Consider the following 16,657-nt stretch of genomic DNA (forward strand, 5'->3'; position numbering starts at 1 on the left):
GAAAAGTTCAAGTACAAACTGTACAATCCCCTGACAATATTTCTCGATTGTCCTTATTTCTGTCTTGAGAGCGACTGATCCTCCCCAGCAATGACTTAATGAAGCCCACTGGCCAGTTTGGCCTTCTGAGATCACTAGTCGAGACTCTTTGGTCAAGGAACCAACATCAAAGGCCCCCGTTAGTAGAAGATGGTCTGATCGATTTGGGCACAATTGATGCTTGTCTTGGCATCCATCCACCCAACTTTTCAAGACAGTTGTGTATTCCTTATCCAAGACGGACGAGGTGACTGGACGGCCAGGGAATACTTTTGAAAGAGGATCACCTGTCGAAACAATCAAATCTCTCTCATTGACGATATTAATAGACTTTCCGGCTTTTGTACAGATATACAGTCTCCCGACGTCAACTTCACCAGCGTTCCATATGATATTGTGGCTGTCTCCACCCCAGGGTGCTCTACAAGATAATTGCTTATTCGGTGGCAGACTTTGGAGTGTCTGTGTCTCCTTCCAAGCTCCCAAATTCTCTGCGTCTCCACAGCCATGTCGAGTACATATCCGCAGAGCTCGCACCCAGCTTTTCTAGAAGTCGTCAGAGAGATGAACTTAGCATGGTGCTTGTAGCCTCCATCTGAACAAAGTTGATCGTAATCGAAGCTCTCACGGAACTTGCAGAGCATGGTTGGTATCTGGTGTTCATGGCAACTACCAGTATTGATCGTTTGATGCGGTCAAAAGTCAGCAACACTTGTCTCGGGTGTCTTATGTCATAAGATAATCTGCTCAGCAATGATCGGTGCTGCGAAAGAACCGAAACAACACCAATAGAACGTTCAAAAACCTTGTAGATGCCAAGCTTTTAGATGTGATCCAAAAGAAGGCGGAAATGGTTTGATGGCATCCGGAAGTGTCGATCCTACCGATAATACCTCCCCCTAACCAGTCCTCCACCAGGTCTCCCAACATTCTCTGCAATCGCAATATACCCCACCTCATTATCCGGATCAACATCCAGCAGCTTCACCCTTGTAGCTCCCTCTCTTCTCGTCCTCTCAAACCCATCCAACGTCGTCCCCGCTTTCACACCAGTCACATAAGGAGTATCCCTCAACAGCGTCGAACACTGGCCCAAAATATCCGGTCCCCGAATGCGCCAGCTGAGGAAAGCTCCGATGAGGGCCGCTCCAAGCATTGTGCTCGTTGCAAGAAGGAGAGCGAAGAACCACCCGAAGTGCATAACGTAGACTTCGTTGAAGACGATGTTCGTGGCTGTGGTATTGCGTGTGAGATTGAATGTACGTAGGTCGTCCGACATATTCAGGTTAAGGAAGCCCATCATGCTGACCGGGTCATAGCTGCCGTACCAATATGTGTTGATTACTTGCTGAAGCCTGATTCCCAGGTCACTGGCGCTGATGCCAGTGATGTTTGGGTAGATAAGTCCTGCGTGAGGGGCTGAGTCCGGATTGCCGATATATAATTCGAGAGCTGACGAGGTTCCGTCGTGTAAGTCAGCAGATGAAGCCAACATGAGGTAAGTGCAGAAGTCATCATAGGCTGCTATAAAGCCGAGATTTGTCAAGTTCGAGTTCGCGTGCTTGAGTTGCGAGGGTCGAATGGCAACGACGGAGCAGTCAGTGCCAACACATTCGACTGCTGACTGGACATATTTTGTAGTGATCGGGCACCAGGCACTTACCCCTCCGTATTTAGTCTGGTATAGCAATGTCCGAGGCTCGTAGGTTGATGTGTCATTGATGTACTCGGTGACCGTGCCAAAAGTTCCACCTCTATAGAATCCATCAATGGCGATAGAGAACGTTCTTGCGAAATTCATTGGAAACAATGTACTGGTGTTAACCGGAATTGTAGCATAATATGTTCCGTTCCGCAGTGTGCCATTTTGCAGTTCCTCAAAAACGTCACTAATGGCTGTATAATTATAGAATCCTTCAGTTGCGGTGACATTGTCGTAGCAATCGAGAGCAATATATGAGGACTCCATGAAGAAAGTTGTGTTCCCTCGTTTGGAGAGATTGCTAAACGGGATTCCGAGGACGGAGGAATAAGTCGTGTTCTGCACTGGAACATTGGTCCATCCAGTCGAGTTCGCCGACGAAGGAAGTCTGGAGATATCCGGTACTTTTACGTTGCCCCACAAATCCATGCTCGAATTTCTGATTGAAGCTGGTGCCATCAAGGATGAAGAAAACAATGCATTGAGGGAAGGTCCATTCCAGAAGTCGCCTTCCGAAAATCCGGGCGTAGAATCGGTGTTGAAATAAGGTATGGTAGAGTTGCTCACAGTAGGACGCACACCAACCGTCAAGATTTGAAGTGAAGACTGACTTCCAATAGGTGACAGCGCCCACGTCACCAGAAGGAGTAGAGCCAGAATATTGGGACGACGAAGGAGGGCCTGCGTAATGATCGTGGATCCCAGAGCCACGCTCCCCATAATCTGTTCCAAAGATCCAAGAGTCGTTCCCCGTTCAAGCTTCCATGATCCGATTCGCCTCACCGTATGGCCCACTACCAGCGAGAACGCGAATGGGAAGGCGGTTGCGAGCTATTCTCATCAATACTCAACACCTCGAGGCTCAAAATTATCACGGACCTTATTCCCAAACGAGTTCAAACTATTACTCTGATCCTTCGACTTCACAGGGCGATCATGATAATGCCACGCAAACCCACAAAACACATAAAACGGCACGCTCAGCAATCCTAACAGCAGACAAACCGTTGTCCTCCAAAGGTGTTTTTGTGGCAACGGCGTCGGCGCAGCACTGCTCAGAAAGTCATGATTGACAGGATGAACCGGGGCAAAAGTTGGAGAAGCACTTTGGCTTTGGATCGGTTTCCGATCAATAATCGGCCTCAACGACGACCGTTCGTCGCCAAGATCAAGCTCTTCATAACCCGTGACCGGCTTGTACGATGTATTCGAAGAGCGGAGGTCCGAGAATGAGATCCCGTCGCTGTCGATGTTCTGACTTGAACTTGAATCGTGGCGCCGGTGTGCATGTTGAAGATACGATATTGACATTGCGCTTCCTTTTTGCTCCTCGAGATTTCTCCCGTCTAGCATTCGGAATTATTGTTGATGAGAAAGAAAGATGGGTGTGACGAAATCAAGGAGAAATAGAGTTTACGTTAGTGCTGACAGCTCAGCCTTCTCTGCCGCCACTGCCGCCACTGCCGCCCCAGTTCCCTGTAAATTGCCAGGGATCTGGAGAGAGCAGGGACGGCACGGACGGGTACAGCCGCAGGCGAAACCAGCTTCACAACCCCCACCTTTAGCGAGAACACCAAAACCGCGTCTGGAGCAAAATCGCCATCTCACAACCCTTCGACCGCGCAACTAAATATTATCTAAACTATATAAGCTCCTAAAATTACGGACTTCGGCTCGCTGTAATTAATACTAGCTATAGGGCTCTTATTCTAAATAAGTAAGCATAGAGTCATTAAGAAAGGCGAGGAAACGCCATTTTTAAGACTCGCATTCATCCTCATCTCTTCCCGCCTCTTCATTTTTCTTTATTTTACTCTAAAAATAAGCCTTTCCTTGATAAAGTTTAAGTACTAATCTAAAGTAAGAGCCCTATAGCTAGAATTAATTAGAGTAAGCCGAATTTTATAATTCTAGGAGCTTATATAGTCTAGATAATATTTAAGAGTATAGTTAGGATATTTCGTTGAAACTATATAGAAAACTCGGTCGCAAATTTCTCAAACGCTTACTTATTAACCGTGGCTTTAATTCTTAGTAAAAATATAAGCCCTTTATAAGGCTTAGATTATCGGAGCCTGCGATTAATTTAAGCTGCAGTGCTAAGTTATTAGTAGTTAGTAAAGTCGCGGTCCTGCCCCGACGCGGTTTTAAAAAAGAGGGGGTTTAAATCTAGTGTCGCCTACGGCTGATGAATTTGACGATCGGGACGATCGATGGAACACAAGCGTGAGTATCTGTATAGCGCCTAGCACAGTTATTTTTGGGAACCTCAAGGGGGACAGTTTTTAGTGCTTTGCATTGCTCAAAGGTTTTTGATATTCAAGATTTCCTTCCGTAACATTAGGTCTTCCAGCAAACTGATCTCTCAAATATGAAGGCTCGCCACATTCGCCGCAATCCAATTATAACTAGTCGACCTAAAGTCATCCACTAGTACAGTCCCATAGCTCGCGTAAAACTGCATTAGTTGTTTGCCAGCACTCCACTGCGGCCAATTCATATAACTCGACCCAGTGTTCGGATTCAGATTCGTCACGAATGAGAAGTAGTACGAGTGGATGGATTTCGACGCATAGTTAGGCAAGATTCCATAGAATACTTGGAGGAGATCGCTGCCGTGGAAAGTGCCGAGGATCGGGGTTCCGTAGTCGTAGGATGCTAGGTATGACCAGGAAGGGACGGATGGGTTAACTGCTGTGTGGAGATTCAAAAATGCTCTGCGTGTGAGCGTGAATGTGAGGTCTCCGAGGATAGCTGCAAGGCGCTTGAATTGAGGATACCACTCGTTGAGAAGGAGAGTGTTGAATGGGGAGCCGTCCCAGATATTGTCAGGATAAGTCGCAACCAGGGCCTGGATCTGAGCTGTCGTTGCATCGTGAAAGAAGTACGAAGAGAGATAGGTGACCAGTTGAGCAGTGTTGGTGATGTTCGGTGTGAAGAGAGCAAAGAGCGTCCCTTCGTCCTCCTGGTCCCCAATAATAAATGGAACTGCAGCGTACTTGCCTCCTGCAATCAGCAATTCGGGTGATGCAGTGAGAACCACTCCATCCGGCCGCGGCAGGTACGACAATGCGATGGAAGAGTAGCTCAGGATACCAGGCACAGAGTTGGCAGCACTCAGATATGTCTCGTAGTCAAGGCCTCGGAGGCACTCCAGAGTATCGGCTGCAGAAGAACATCCGGCATGCGAGACCACGGCATCATAGACAACCTGTCCTTTCGGACAATCCACAGGATCGGCAGGCACAATGCTTCCAGAATCCATGATGGCGCCTCGGAATAGAGGCGTGCCTTTGTAGGTAATGTTCCCATCATACAGTGCCATTTGGTCCAATACAGATATGGAGCCAGCTGATTCGCCCCAAATGGTCACCTTCGTTGGGTCGCCGCCAAAAGCAGCAATATTGTCAGCCACCCACTGAAGTCCAAGTCTCTGATCCAAAAGGCCTAGATTTGATGAGCCATCTGCGAGAATCTCTTTTCCTGGCAAGAACCCGAAGCCGCCGACTCTGTAGTTGACACCAACAAAGATAATTGGTTGTCCATCGGAGACACTGTCAGCAACAAGGGAGGCACCATCATACATCAGGGTGGATCCGAGCTCAAATCCGCCTCCGAAGATCCAGAACAGCACCGGGAGTTTTGACGTAGAAGTTGTTCCAACGGGGCGGTTCACATTCACTGTAAGGCAATCTTCTCCAGCCTAAACCCAGGTTCTCATGTTAGCATTGGCTTTGAAACTAGGACTTAGGAGTTGAAATACTATACTTACGTTGGTGATTGTCTGGAAGAGGGGAAGGTCCAACAATGTGCCGAGGACTTCCGTGGGCAGTGAACCTGTGGCATCACTGAAGAAGAATTGGGGGCAGGCTTGGGCAATTCCAGTTGCCGTAACGGTACCAAGAGGGGCAGTGAGGGACTGAGGAGGCTTCAGGCGGAGAGACCCAGTCGGCGGCTTTGCAAATGGAATTCCATTGAAGGACTCGACTGAAGTCCCAGTTGAGCCGATGATGGTCGCTGCAGGTGAGGCAATCGTCACAGTTGGAGCAGCTGCACGCTTGACTGGAGAGGCAAAAGCGACAGGAAGGGCCAATAAAAGAGGTAGAAGAGACTTCATTATTAGCATAAACAGAAGTGTAAGGTCAAATCGACACGAGTGCTGCCGTAGAGTTGGTTGGTCGGTGAGCGAATGTCATGAGCCCAAGCAGGCGGCATCATGAAGTTCAAATACGCACGTCCACTTCTTACAATTAACTCCAAAAGAGGACAAAGGAAAACTATTCTCATGTGCCTCCTCGGTTTATCATTCTTGGGTATGACCAGCTGATCATCTTTCTCTTATATCAGGAAATCGTTCTCCGGGAGCTTGCTTCGAGATGGCACTGCATAGTGGGAGATAGCTCTTCGGCTGTTTTTCGCACCGTTTGTTCCGAGGCACCATTGGTGGGTTACGATTGGAGGATATCCAGCTATCTCAGCCTCTCGTTGACACTTGTCCACTGGCGTCACTCGAAAGACCAGCGAAAAGTAGCAATTCGCACACTTCAGATGGCATTGACAACGAGAATGCTGAAAAGATGGTGGCTGACCAAGGTTTAGCCGGCGCATCGTCGGAGTATTGTCCGATTGGGATTGGGTCCGCCATGCCGGAATCTCACTGAATGCGATCGCCAGTTGCGGGGTAGTGGTCAGGTGTACTCGAGGCGGAGGATGAAATGCACAATTCCTCAAGACTGTGACTGGAGCTGCTTTGATTTACATGTCATGTGTCCGCCTCTCCTAATTCTTGCGATTCAATACTCGCAACGTGGAAATCTTGATCAAGAAGAGGCTATCTTGCAGTCGACATTGGGGGACAGCGCATTGCCAGAGAATTGTACCCCACTTACGACCCGCCAGATGCTCGAATTGTCCGCATTCTGGCCCAAGGATAGAAGTGTAATCATACAGTTAAAGAGATAAAAGAGTTAGCGGTGAGAGAGAAGTAGCATCCCTGATTCAAAGAAGAAACCTCGCCGCGCCTTGAGGATTCCCCACTTGAGGATGGATGGCTTGGGCCTCTGTGTGAATGCCACGAGGAGAAATGTGGGGGTGGGGCCCGCCTCGGCTCACACTCACAATTTAAAAGCTGTTTTTATTCCCCAGTTCCCGGGTTGGGTGCCAGGGTTGGTTAGCTCGAGATATACTCAGGTTTTGGTACGGAGTACATCGTGGATCATTTTTTAATCCGAAACCGCAAATCGTATTCGGGTTCCAAATCCAGCTGCCCCCGAGATCGTTTCCAGTGATCTCACATAATTACAAATCTCCCAATATGACGACGCCGATTTTGCCGTGAAGCAATCGATGAAAACCGGTAGGGTATGTATGTTGTACAGGACAGAGTACTTAGATTCTGTCTGGATACAAAGCAAGTGCAAGCCACATGCACTCCCAACTCTGTTACGCGTATGCAGCCCAGCCTACGAATGTGAGAAAGCGCTTTGAAGAGGGTGTTGGAGTGCTTACCTGAATATAGCACCGCCAAATTCCTCTCGTCACTTGCCTGATTAATGAGATCGTTCACCGTAGCAGTGACGCTTAAGGTTTTTGACAGCTTCTTATTCACAATTGTCAAGGCCCGCTCAGCTTCGCCCGACTCGTTGACTGCCTCCTTTGGTCTCTCACTGCCATTTCCAACATCCGTTGCTGCTGGCGCCGCACTCTGTGCTTGTTGTATTTTTGCCAAACGAACAGGAGAAATCGACCAGCTGTAGAGAGGATCATACCGTAACACATCCAGGATAGTCATGATGCTGTAGGCCTCTTTCCGCAGAGCTTCGAGCGTGAACTCACAACACCGTCGGAACACCCCCTCAGTCTTCGTGATTCCCATGCCATCAACAATATCACGAGTCAGACGGAAAGGAACTAGCTCAGGAACAGGTAGAACGCGGCCCATCTCGAAGGCCACCCCCAGATCAATGTGCACTACTTCCCCGCTCTCGGTGTCTAGGAGAATATTATGCCCATGTCTATCGCCGAGACCAAGCACGTGTCCAAGTATGGAGATCGCTGCGGTGCTTCGCGTATAAGCCAGTCGTTTCACGAACCACACATCTGGATCGTTGAACCGCTCTGTGAAGAAATAGCGCATCACTGGGTGGAACCGGTCCGTTACACTGCGATATTTCTTTACTCGGCTCTCAACAGAAGTTCCTTGCACCTCGCTGATTTCCTTACGGCACTGACTACCCTTGATATCCTTTGGATAATATCGTTCGTGAGCTGGCATTAAAAACTCGTGCAGAGGCGTCGTGTTCTGGACGAATTCAATAACACCAGCAGTACTGGTCAATGGCAGGACTTTATAGGTCCGGATGCTTAGGTCTCGTTGACGTGTTGAGCGATTAGTTTCCAAGAGCTGACTGACTTGGTCAAAGACTTGCTCCATGATTGCGTCCTGTCTAAGATCATCGGTACCTCCTTTCACCTAAATTATGTTAGCCTCGAACCTGGAATCGTTTGTAAGCACATAGCTTACCAATTGCTTAAACTTGGCCCCGTTGCTACCAAGTGCTGTGATGATCTTGGGCAGGCTGACACCAGATGCAATTGTCATCTGTGGCTCAAGTCGGACAATGTGAGGGACTTTGGAATAGTCGAGGACCGAGGAAAGTTCAATCTGCATTGTGGGTGGGGGGACTTGGTATTTGGTGAAAGAAGCTTGCAGACGACTCAAAGCTGGCGAGTCTTTGAGAGATATCTTTCTCCCAGTCTTATACCTCGAGTCGTCCTTTTCGCCCGCGAGAATACAATAATATTTATTAGTAGACTGAATCGCGAGCCAGATTGGCGCAGTAATCGGTTTTCTTGTCAAATCATTAGCAATCTTGACCGTTGCGGTTTTTCTGGAGACAGCAGATTCATCTTTTGAGTTGGTGCGACTGTTGGCACCAGAGTAAATCTGGTACATGCCATGATATGGGTGCTCTGTGCAAATCTTCAAGACGAGATCATACAGCAGCTGTTGAAATTTGACGGTCGTATTCTGAAGCCGAGAGGCGAGCTGATTCATGAGCGGTGCGAATTTTCGACTTGGAACCTGCGTCAGATGCTTTGAGACAGCCTCGTTCGCGATTATTTCTTCGGAATGCTCGAGCCATAGAGCTGAGAATCGTAAAGCGTTCCCATTATTGTCATCAGAAGCAGCTAGAGCGAGCAGGTAGTTCTCCAAACACTGTCGCAAGAATTCGTCTCTGCTTGAGTTGTGACGTTGAAGCTCTTCTTCGTCCAGTTTCAGCCACGTCTCATGCTTTTTCAGATGATTGCTGTATTTCTGTTTATCATCGGGCGTTCCGGCGTCTCTGTAGAGCTTCTTGTAAGATTTGACCTCTTCGGCCTTGTCCTTGCTCAGCTTCTTAAGGCGTTCAAGATCTTCTAGGCTGTCCGGGTCTTGAAGTTGCTGGTCGCAAAATACTGCAAATTGATGAAAGACTTCGCCTGGCTCACTTCCGCTCGTTCTCCCTCTCAATTCCTTGAGTGCCGGCTTGAGGTACTTTTCGATGATTCGATCGGCCTTCTCAAGCCGGGCGACTGAGACTTGCTGCCCAATTCTCGAGAGTAAATTGGATCTTCCGACAGGAATTGTCTGCTTCTTCAGCAAAAGAACATTGTCTAAAGATTGCAGCATGCCGATAGATGATGCCATTTCGCCCTGGTCCCACAAGGCATTCGCAGTTTCTAGATGAATCGCAACTTCTGAATTCACACCAACCTCAAGACAAGGACCAATAAGCCCAATCATGGAAGTTGCGAGAGAAAGAGATTCTTGGAGTGCATTATGAGCACGGTTGATACTGGAAGCCACCAAAGCACTTTGCACTTCGACGAGCCGAGTATCGAGTGCCTTGACGCTTATCATTTGCTGGAGACGGGGTTGCTGGCTCAAGGTGCTCAAGGTAGTCGTTCTACATGACAAGACCTGGCTCACGTCGTCGAATCTATTTTCTCATTAGTTCTGACTAGCGGATATGAAAGTGCAACATACCGTCCAATCTTCATCCAGCCTGACCGATTTTGGAATCTAGATAGAACCTCTTCAAATTGTTGAGATCCGCGTGAGCTCAGGACCTCGTCCATCTCAGCCAAGGTCGCCAGTGTCTGTAAGCTATCATGAAGCGCGCTCGCACCTAGGTCTTGTTGAACCAATGGCGTCATAGTACTCTCCAAGCCTTCATTTATCGCTTGCAAGATCGTGGAATAGTCTAAGCTGTTGTTGATTGCCTGGAACGCTTTATAGAGAGTAATCGAATTGCTGCTGCTAGTGCTGGGGACGGGTATGTCCCATTGCTCAAGCTTTCGTGCTGTTCGAAACATTGATTCAAGTGATGCAGGTGTCATGCCAATGGTTTTCTGCGCTTGTAAAAGCGAATGAGACAGTCCGCTCAAGCTCAAAACGTCGAGTGCTTTGACCAAGGACTGAACATCCTGAGTTGACTCGGGATTCTGCCGCCTAATATGGCTGTCGTACTGGGCGCCACGGAAGGCAAGGCTTTTCAGGCCATCTTTCTCATATTCGAATCGCGCCAGAATGGTGTCTAAATTCGCATTTTGCTGCACACCATAGTACATATCTGGATCATCAATACTCTCGAAGATGGTGAGCAAAAGAGATGTTGGAATATCGGATTGGTCGGAGTTGATCGACGATGAACGGCGGGATGATCTCGTCGGCTGGCTACAAACTTCTTCCACAAGCAGAAGAGCCGTCTTGAACATGCCACATTCTGCAGCAGCTGTTGCAGCTTTCATGAAGTCGATCTCGAGCCATCGCAATCGCTCTGCCGAGGACTTCTCCCCAGGCAAAGGCTGCGTGCGCAGGAAGAGAATCGCATTCAAAAGCATCTTCAAATTGTTCTTCTCCACGACCTTGCTGTTATCAAACCAAGTACCAAATGCCTGAGAAATTTCGCGTTTCCTAGCATTATGGGTTTGAGTAGATGCAGAAAGAGCTAAGTGAAGGATGAATGGGAAAGCTTGGTCAGCGAATCCAGGAACGTTTCGCAGAATTGGAACCAGGGATAGTAACAGGTGGTCACTAGGCACAGCTTGAGCTATCGCGATCGAAAGATCACGAATCCAATGGTCTCGGAGTATGGCGTCGGGGTGGAGTTCGTCATGCAGCGACAAGTCTTGTGATGCAAGCTCCAACTCGGATGGTGGTATTTTATATGGCATCCAAACAGAGGCAACGGCGAGAGACTCGGATAGATGTCTTTCGCAAAGACCTGCGAGGGTATCATCGGAAGTAGATACAATCACCCGAAGGGCGGTCTCAGCCAGCCCAAGCACCTGAGCATCATGCCCCAGTGTCAATTCTCGTAGCAAACTAAGTATTCCACCCCTCGAATCTCCTGGTTCGTCTAGTGCGGGTGCAAGCTCCTTGAGCTTCGATAGATTTGACTCTTGAAGAAGCTCTTCGTGAATATGTCCGGACGCAGCAAAAGCTCTGCCCAGAACACGTGCAGCCCATGACAAATATTGCTTGTTTGTCAATCCTTTGCACGACTTCCAGACAACAGCAGCATTTCCAATGGAGAGGTTATCTTTGCCAAGAATGTCGGTGCGGAAAGAGTCTGGTCCACGAAAATCTGAGCACAACATTGAAAGGGCAAGCTCGCGGGATGGTCGACTCAACAAGCCCACCTCCATTTTTTCGTCTTTGAGGAGTTGGTGTAGGAGATGGCTCTCAGCGGTCCCGGAATTGGCATTGCCAACCACGGTGGTTTGAAGTGCAGATTGAACCAGTGTCTGGAAATGCATTCGCAAATGGCTTGCCAGCGCTGGTGAGTTGTACTTCGCAAGATATCGACCAGTCCATTCATGGAATGCCTCGGCTTTGGACATCGTGTTCTTATATTGACTCTCTTGCGTGGTGCTTGCCTTGGTCGCATCCAACAAGGCTCTTACGGATCCGAGAATAGATAAAGCAATACCTGCAACGAATGATGGAACTTGGAGTAGATGAACTGAACCTTGGCTCATTAAATATTGAATGATGCCAATGGCGTCATCCGTGCATTCGGGATCGGTGAGGAAGGGGCGTACAGACTGCAACAACATTTCCAATGGATATCCTTGAGTCGCACTCTCTCCAGCGAGTGATATGAGAGTTCGAAGCTTCCGCAAGACGGAACAGGCATGTAATGAGCCAAGAGCCGGGTGCACGGTGTTGAGAAGTTTTCTTGCGATGGAAGTAAGCAACGGGGCAGTGTAGAGTTTGCCATGCTGATGTTCCGTTCGTGAGCATAAGTGTTGGACTTCAGCTGCCAGATATTTTGGCCTGAAAGTCGGCTGTTGGTTCGGGGGCAACTCGACGTCGGAATAGCTGAGGCGTTTGATATTTTTCATGATTGTTGCAGCGTATTTAAGTGGCTCCCTCCTCTCCCAGAAATCCTCCACCTTGTTCTCGTGATTAATGAGGTTGAAAAAGAGAGCAATAATATCAGCAAAGTGGAGATTGATTAATTCCACAAAGAGCTCTGCCCCAAGCATCTTCTTCACTCGAGCCTCGCCTGTGATGTATTTCGCCGCGCCCTTGGAATGGGGAAAACAAGTATCGTAGGCGACCGAGTATGCAATAATTTTCGTGAAAGATCTTTGTAGAAGTACAGCATCATCAACTTCGAGTATGTTCCCCAGTTCACCGAGGTATTGGTCTTGGTCTCGCATTACCAGCAGCGCTGTTGCTTCCTCTTGCGCATCCTCAATGAGTTCTTGAAGGCTGGAGAATCCAAATATGCGGAAGGGAATTTTGTTGACGTCCCCAGGCTTTTTATCCTCGTCCTTCTCATCCGGAGCCAGCCATGTAAACAACATCTGGGGGGCAAACAATGCAAAAACTTGTTGGGGACCATCAACTTTAAGTGCCGAGGATATGTTCTTTACACATCTAGTCGCATGTTCAACGCATTGGGGTAACTTTCCGGCTGTCTCGAACAGGTGATAAATGCACCGGCGCAATAACGTGGGCCATTTGGACGCAAGTTTCTCGAAGACGAAGAGTCGGAGATATATTCCTTCCAGCCAGTCCGAATCGCGGGGCAGTTTTCCGATGATATCTACAAAGACATCATCATGGTCTTTTAGTATGAATAGCTTGAAGACCTTGAAGAGTTCGCTCCCAAGATAGAACTTGACAGACGCATTGCCCTTCTCTAATATGTTGAAGAGGCTAGACCGTGGCGAAGGTAGGTCGAATTCCTCTTTGCCGTAGTCGGGGCTAGTTCGCATAAGAATTAGTAACAGTCTGGCCATTCCTTTCAGCACTTCAGGAGAGGCAAGGCCTCTTTTGAGGGCTGCGTTGATGAACCAGTTGTACATCTGCGAAGCAGCATAGGCTGCACCGCTCCCATTCAATGATGACCAGAATGGTTCCAGACCAGCTAGACAGTCTAAGCACATTCCAAGCGTGACTTCACATCGGTCAAATGCGTCCGAAGAGAGGATCCCGGCCAGGCGCTCGAGAATATTTGTCGCATCGGTCTCATCGAGGGCCAGATCAGATGTGAGAACGTCTTGGAGCAGGCGACGGCTTGAAGTGATTTCGTCATCCGATAGAGAAATGAAGTGATCAACGAACGGAGACGGTACAAATCCTGTAGTGTCGGGGTTGTCGTTGACAGCCGCGATTAAAAGTATTCTGCCACCGACAACGAGATTGAAGGAGCCAGACCACATGTCAAGGGAGAGATCTTTTCTTGGCATCACAGCCATTTGAGATTCTGCACGATTTTGACTGTGTATGTTCGAGAAATCATCAAGATCCATAAGATCGTCCATAGGGGCAGATGCCTCGTCGCTCTGAGTCACACGGTTGAGCAGCACTTTAGCGATTATGACAAAAACCTTCAGGATATGGGGTTCCTTTTCCGACAAGTATTGGAAATCGATAGTGCCGCAAAGCGGTACAAACGGATGGATCGATTGGAACAATATCTCGTACAGAATACTGACGCCTTTCGGATCTGCAGTATCTCCATCTCGAAGGAATGACATAAGCTCTGTACACAAGCTCAGTAAGTTCGTTTCAATGGAGGGTAATTGCATCGAATCCAGGTTTACGAAATGCCTCATCAGAAGCGCCATCGAAATACAGCTATAAAATGTACTTCGAAAGGTGTCTGCGGACATAGATGAGGGTCGATCAACCACATAGCTCTTCCAGCTCTCCAGAATATCGTTGCTTTTCGGATGCAGGAGTTCTAGAATGGCTTTCCTTGACGATTGGAAATGCGCCGTGTTTAATATGTGGACGGTGTTGCCCGAAGCTTCATCTTTGGGGCATGACAGACACAAGCAATCCACTGGTTCGGCCACTGAGACGTCCAGGAGTAAGATGTATCGAAGCACATCCTGGGTATTCAAGTGGTGCTGCCATGCTTGTGCGACAGGGCCGCATGAAGTGATCGTGTTCGTAGGTAAGCTCACCCTATGCAGACCCAGGCAGATTCGAAGCAGGGTCATAATGCTGTGCGGTTGAGCATGGATGGCATAAGACGTGGCAAAGACAGTGTCAACTTCACGAATGTCAGTATGGCGAAAAGCGAGGTGTGAGGAATATAGCACTCATACCTGGGTCCCATCGCGCGAAGAGCCATCGGATGACATGCTGAGATGCAGCAAGACTTGCACCGGGTACCTCAGTTATCCTGGCATTCAATAAATGGGTCATCAGGAAGAGGCCGGAATCGCAGAGGACAGCCGGACCACTTGCATCGGTAGACGTAACTATGGTTTCTATGTCTTCGCCAATATCATGATATTGAACTAGGTTTCTTGCAACGATGGCGTGGAGTTCAAGTGCTGCAGCTCGCGACGTTGTGGGGAACGTTAATGACCTAGCGCCAACACGCCAAAGCTGTGTCCAGCCCACGGTGCTGATTTCAGAGGCAACTTCCTGGTGAGCAGAACTATAAGAGAAGGTCTTAGTATCAGGTTCTCAATAAAGGTAACATTCCTACCTTGCAATAGCTAGCAGCGCCCAAGATGCAATGTTGCCACGTTTGTCGCCTGCGCAGGTCTGCAAAAGAGCCAACAGTTCAGTCAACAAAGAGCAATGTAATTGGCAAGTCTCAAGCACAAATGGCAATGTTTGCAAAGCAGCGATTCTCATTCTTGCGTCATCAGATCGTAAAGGATCCAGGAGGCGATCCGAAGGTCGAGCCATACGCTGCCGCTTGCGAGGATGCAACTCTCTCTCTTGTTCTTGGGCTCCTGCTGTTCCAACGCTCCTCTGTCGATTGCCAAGGGTCACCAGTCTCTCAAGCATTCCGATTACTTGAAGATGGGCCCAATTTCTCTCAGCTCGGTGATTGTGTGGCCTAAGCTTGAAGGCACGGAGACGGAAGGGTGTGTCATTGCGCAGCTTTGCACCGAAATCTATCATTTCCAAGTCATCCAATTGTAATTGATCTCGATCCGAACGTCTGGCATAGTCCGCGCGTAGAATTTCCAGCAAGTCCTCTACTTTTGACAAAACCTCGGATGTCTCATCATCCATGATGCTGCGTTCCAGATGAAGATGGACATTGAATAACAAGATCAGCATCTCATCTCGTACAGAATTCAACATCTCGTCTTTCGCCACGGCCTTGCCCTGCCAGAACCGAGAAATAACGGGAATGACATCTTGAGCAACAGTTTGAGTATTGGAGATGTGATCTATGCGAGTAAATTGCAAGACAGTATTGAGAGTAGAAAAGGCCCGCTGATGAACCTGGCTTGCATGAGAGCCTTGCGATTGCAAAAACAGCATGGTAGTATCGACTACCCTAAGATACACCTCTGGTAGAGGCGCATTAGAAGCAGATACGAAAAGGAGTAAGATCTGAAAGAGATCTTCGACATTGCTCCTTGTCAGAGAATGCTGACTCTGAGTCTGCCCACTGCTCGTAATAGACTTGGGCACTGAACCAGACCGGTGGTTTCCTCCCAGGCCATAATGACTATGGGACAAACTAGACGGTCCCCCATCGTCGTTAGGCAAATATTGATTAATTCCTTGAATGAAAAAGTCCACGACATCGAACCATATACTGTTCTTGAGGCGCTCCACATTCGCCTGGTGCTTGAATAGTGTATGAAGAGCTTGTAGATAGTGCTGTGTGAGCGGTTTACAATATCCAGAGTCTGTGGTCGGAAGGGTTTGAATAATATGCTCCGCAATTGCCTCCACAGTCTTTATCTTGAATTTCGTGGCGCCAGCTTCAACAACCACCCTAACGGCATCAGCACACGCTGTGAGTCTCGTGGTGGCATTCGTCAATGTAGTCTTCGTCGCCGCAAAGAAGGATGACTTCTCCGTAAGCACAGCTCGGAATAGGGTTTCGAAGATTTTGTGGTACGCTTTGTCGCTCAACTTGTCTCTATAGGCATCATTAGTAGGAGTAGTCGGTTTTGGATACTTCGGTGCTTCCTACACATTGGGTTCTTTTCGCGTGCGATCAAAAATGGTCAATAGATCTATTCTGTATCAGGTATCCAGTAATCCATTCACGGACAGGGGAATTCCTCACCCTTGACGGCTTTGGACCGATTGTTCTTCGACTTATTCTCGAGCGCCTCTGCATTTACTCAGTACCAGGTTTAAAGACGAGAGAAGGTGGTATACCAAGCACGAGATCAAGACGAATCTCTGCCGTCTCTCCAACCGACTTGCCCATCCTGAAGACAGCTCGTGGGGCTGACGACCATAGCTTAGGTGTCAGCGATGGGGAGAGCTGCACTGTTGGCGGATGCTCTCAAAAAGACCAGAAGCTGCAGGTGGGTATGTCAAGATCCGGCCGGAATTTCCTGGACATGTGTTCGGCCGTGGGCGATGGTGGAAGCTCAACGTAGTTCTACTGGAGAAGGTTGAATGTACGAAGATCAGCG

At 48.4% G+C, this 16,657-nt stretch overlaps 3 protein-coding genes across 3 annotated transcripts; all 3 read right to left on the reverse strand.

The window, feature by feature from the left end:
• Nucleotides 1-919: 919 nt before the first annotated feature.
• On the reverse strand, nt 920-3,094 carry K444DRAFT_630518 (uncharacterized protein; the record flags this gene model as incomplete). Its single annotated transcript, XM_024883223.1, has 3 exons — nt 920-1,663; nt 1,703-2,572; nt 2,621-3,094. The coding sequence occupies 3 exons, from the start codon at nt 3,092-3,094 to the stop codon at nt 920-922; spliced, it is 2,088 nt and encodes a 695-aa protein (XP_024735755.1).
• A 1,012-nt stretch (nt 3,095-4,106) lies between these two features.
• On the reverse strand, nt 4,107-5,922 carry K444DRAFT_653149 (lipase 3 precursor; the record flags this gene model as incomplete). The annotated part of the gene is made up of 2 exons (XM_024885860.1): nt 5,514-5,922; nt 4,107-5,444 (listed from the first exon to the last, which is right to left on the reverse strand). Exons 1-2 carry the CDS (start codon nt 5,865-5,867, stop codon nt 4,107-4,109), a joined length of 1,692 nt encoding a protein of 563 aa, XP_024735756.1. The 5' UTR covers nt 5,868-5,922.
• Nucleotides 5,923-6,963: 1,041 nt separating this feature from the next.
• On the reverse strand, nt 6,964-16,624 carry K444DRAFT_664070 (serine/threonine-protein kinase-like protein tel1; the record flags this gene model as incomplete). The annotated part of the gene is made up of 9 exons (XM_024886918.1): nt 16,395-16,624; nt 16,300-16,347; nt 16,204-16,246; nt 14,746-16,149; nt 14,357-14,694; nt 9,771-14,301; nt 8,265-9,723; nt 7,250-8,213; nt 6,964-7,136 (listed from the first exon to the last, which is right to left on the reverse strand). Exons 1-9 carry the CDS (start codon nt 16,444-16,446, stop codon nt 6,964-6,966), a joined length of 9,012 nt encoding a protein of 3,003 aa, XP_024735757.1. The 5' UTR covers nt 16,447-16,624.
• Nucleotides 16,625-16,657: the final 33 nt, after the last annotated feature.

This window comes from Hyaloscypha bicolor (genome assembly GCF_002865645.1).
Source record: "Hyaloscypha bicolor E unplaced genomic scaffold K444scaffold_87, whole genome shotgun sequence".
Lineage (NCBI taxonomy): Eukaryota > Fungi > Ascomycota > Leotiomycetes > Helotiales > Hyaloscyphaceae > Hyaloscypha > Hyaloscypha bicolor.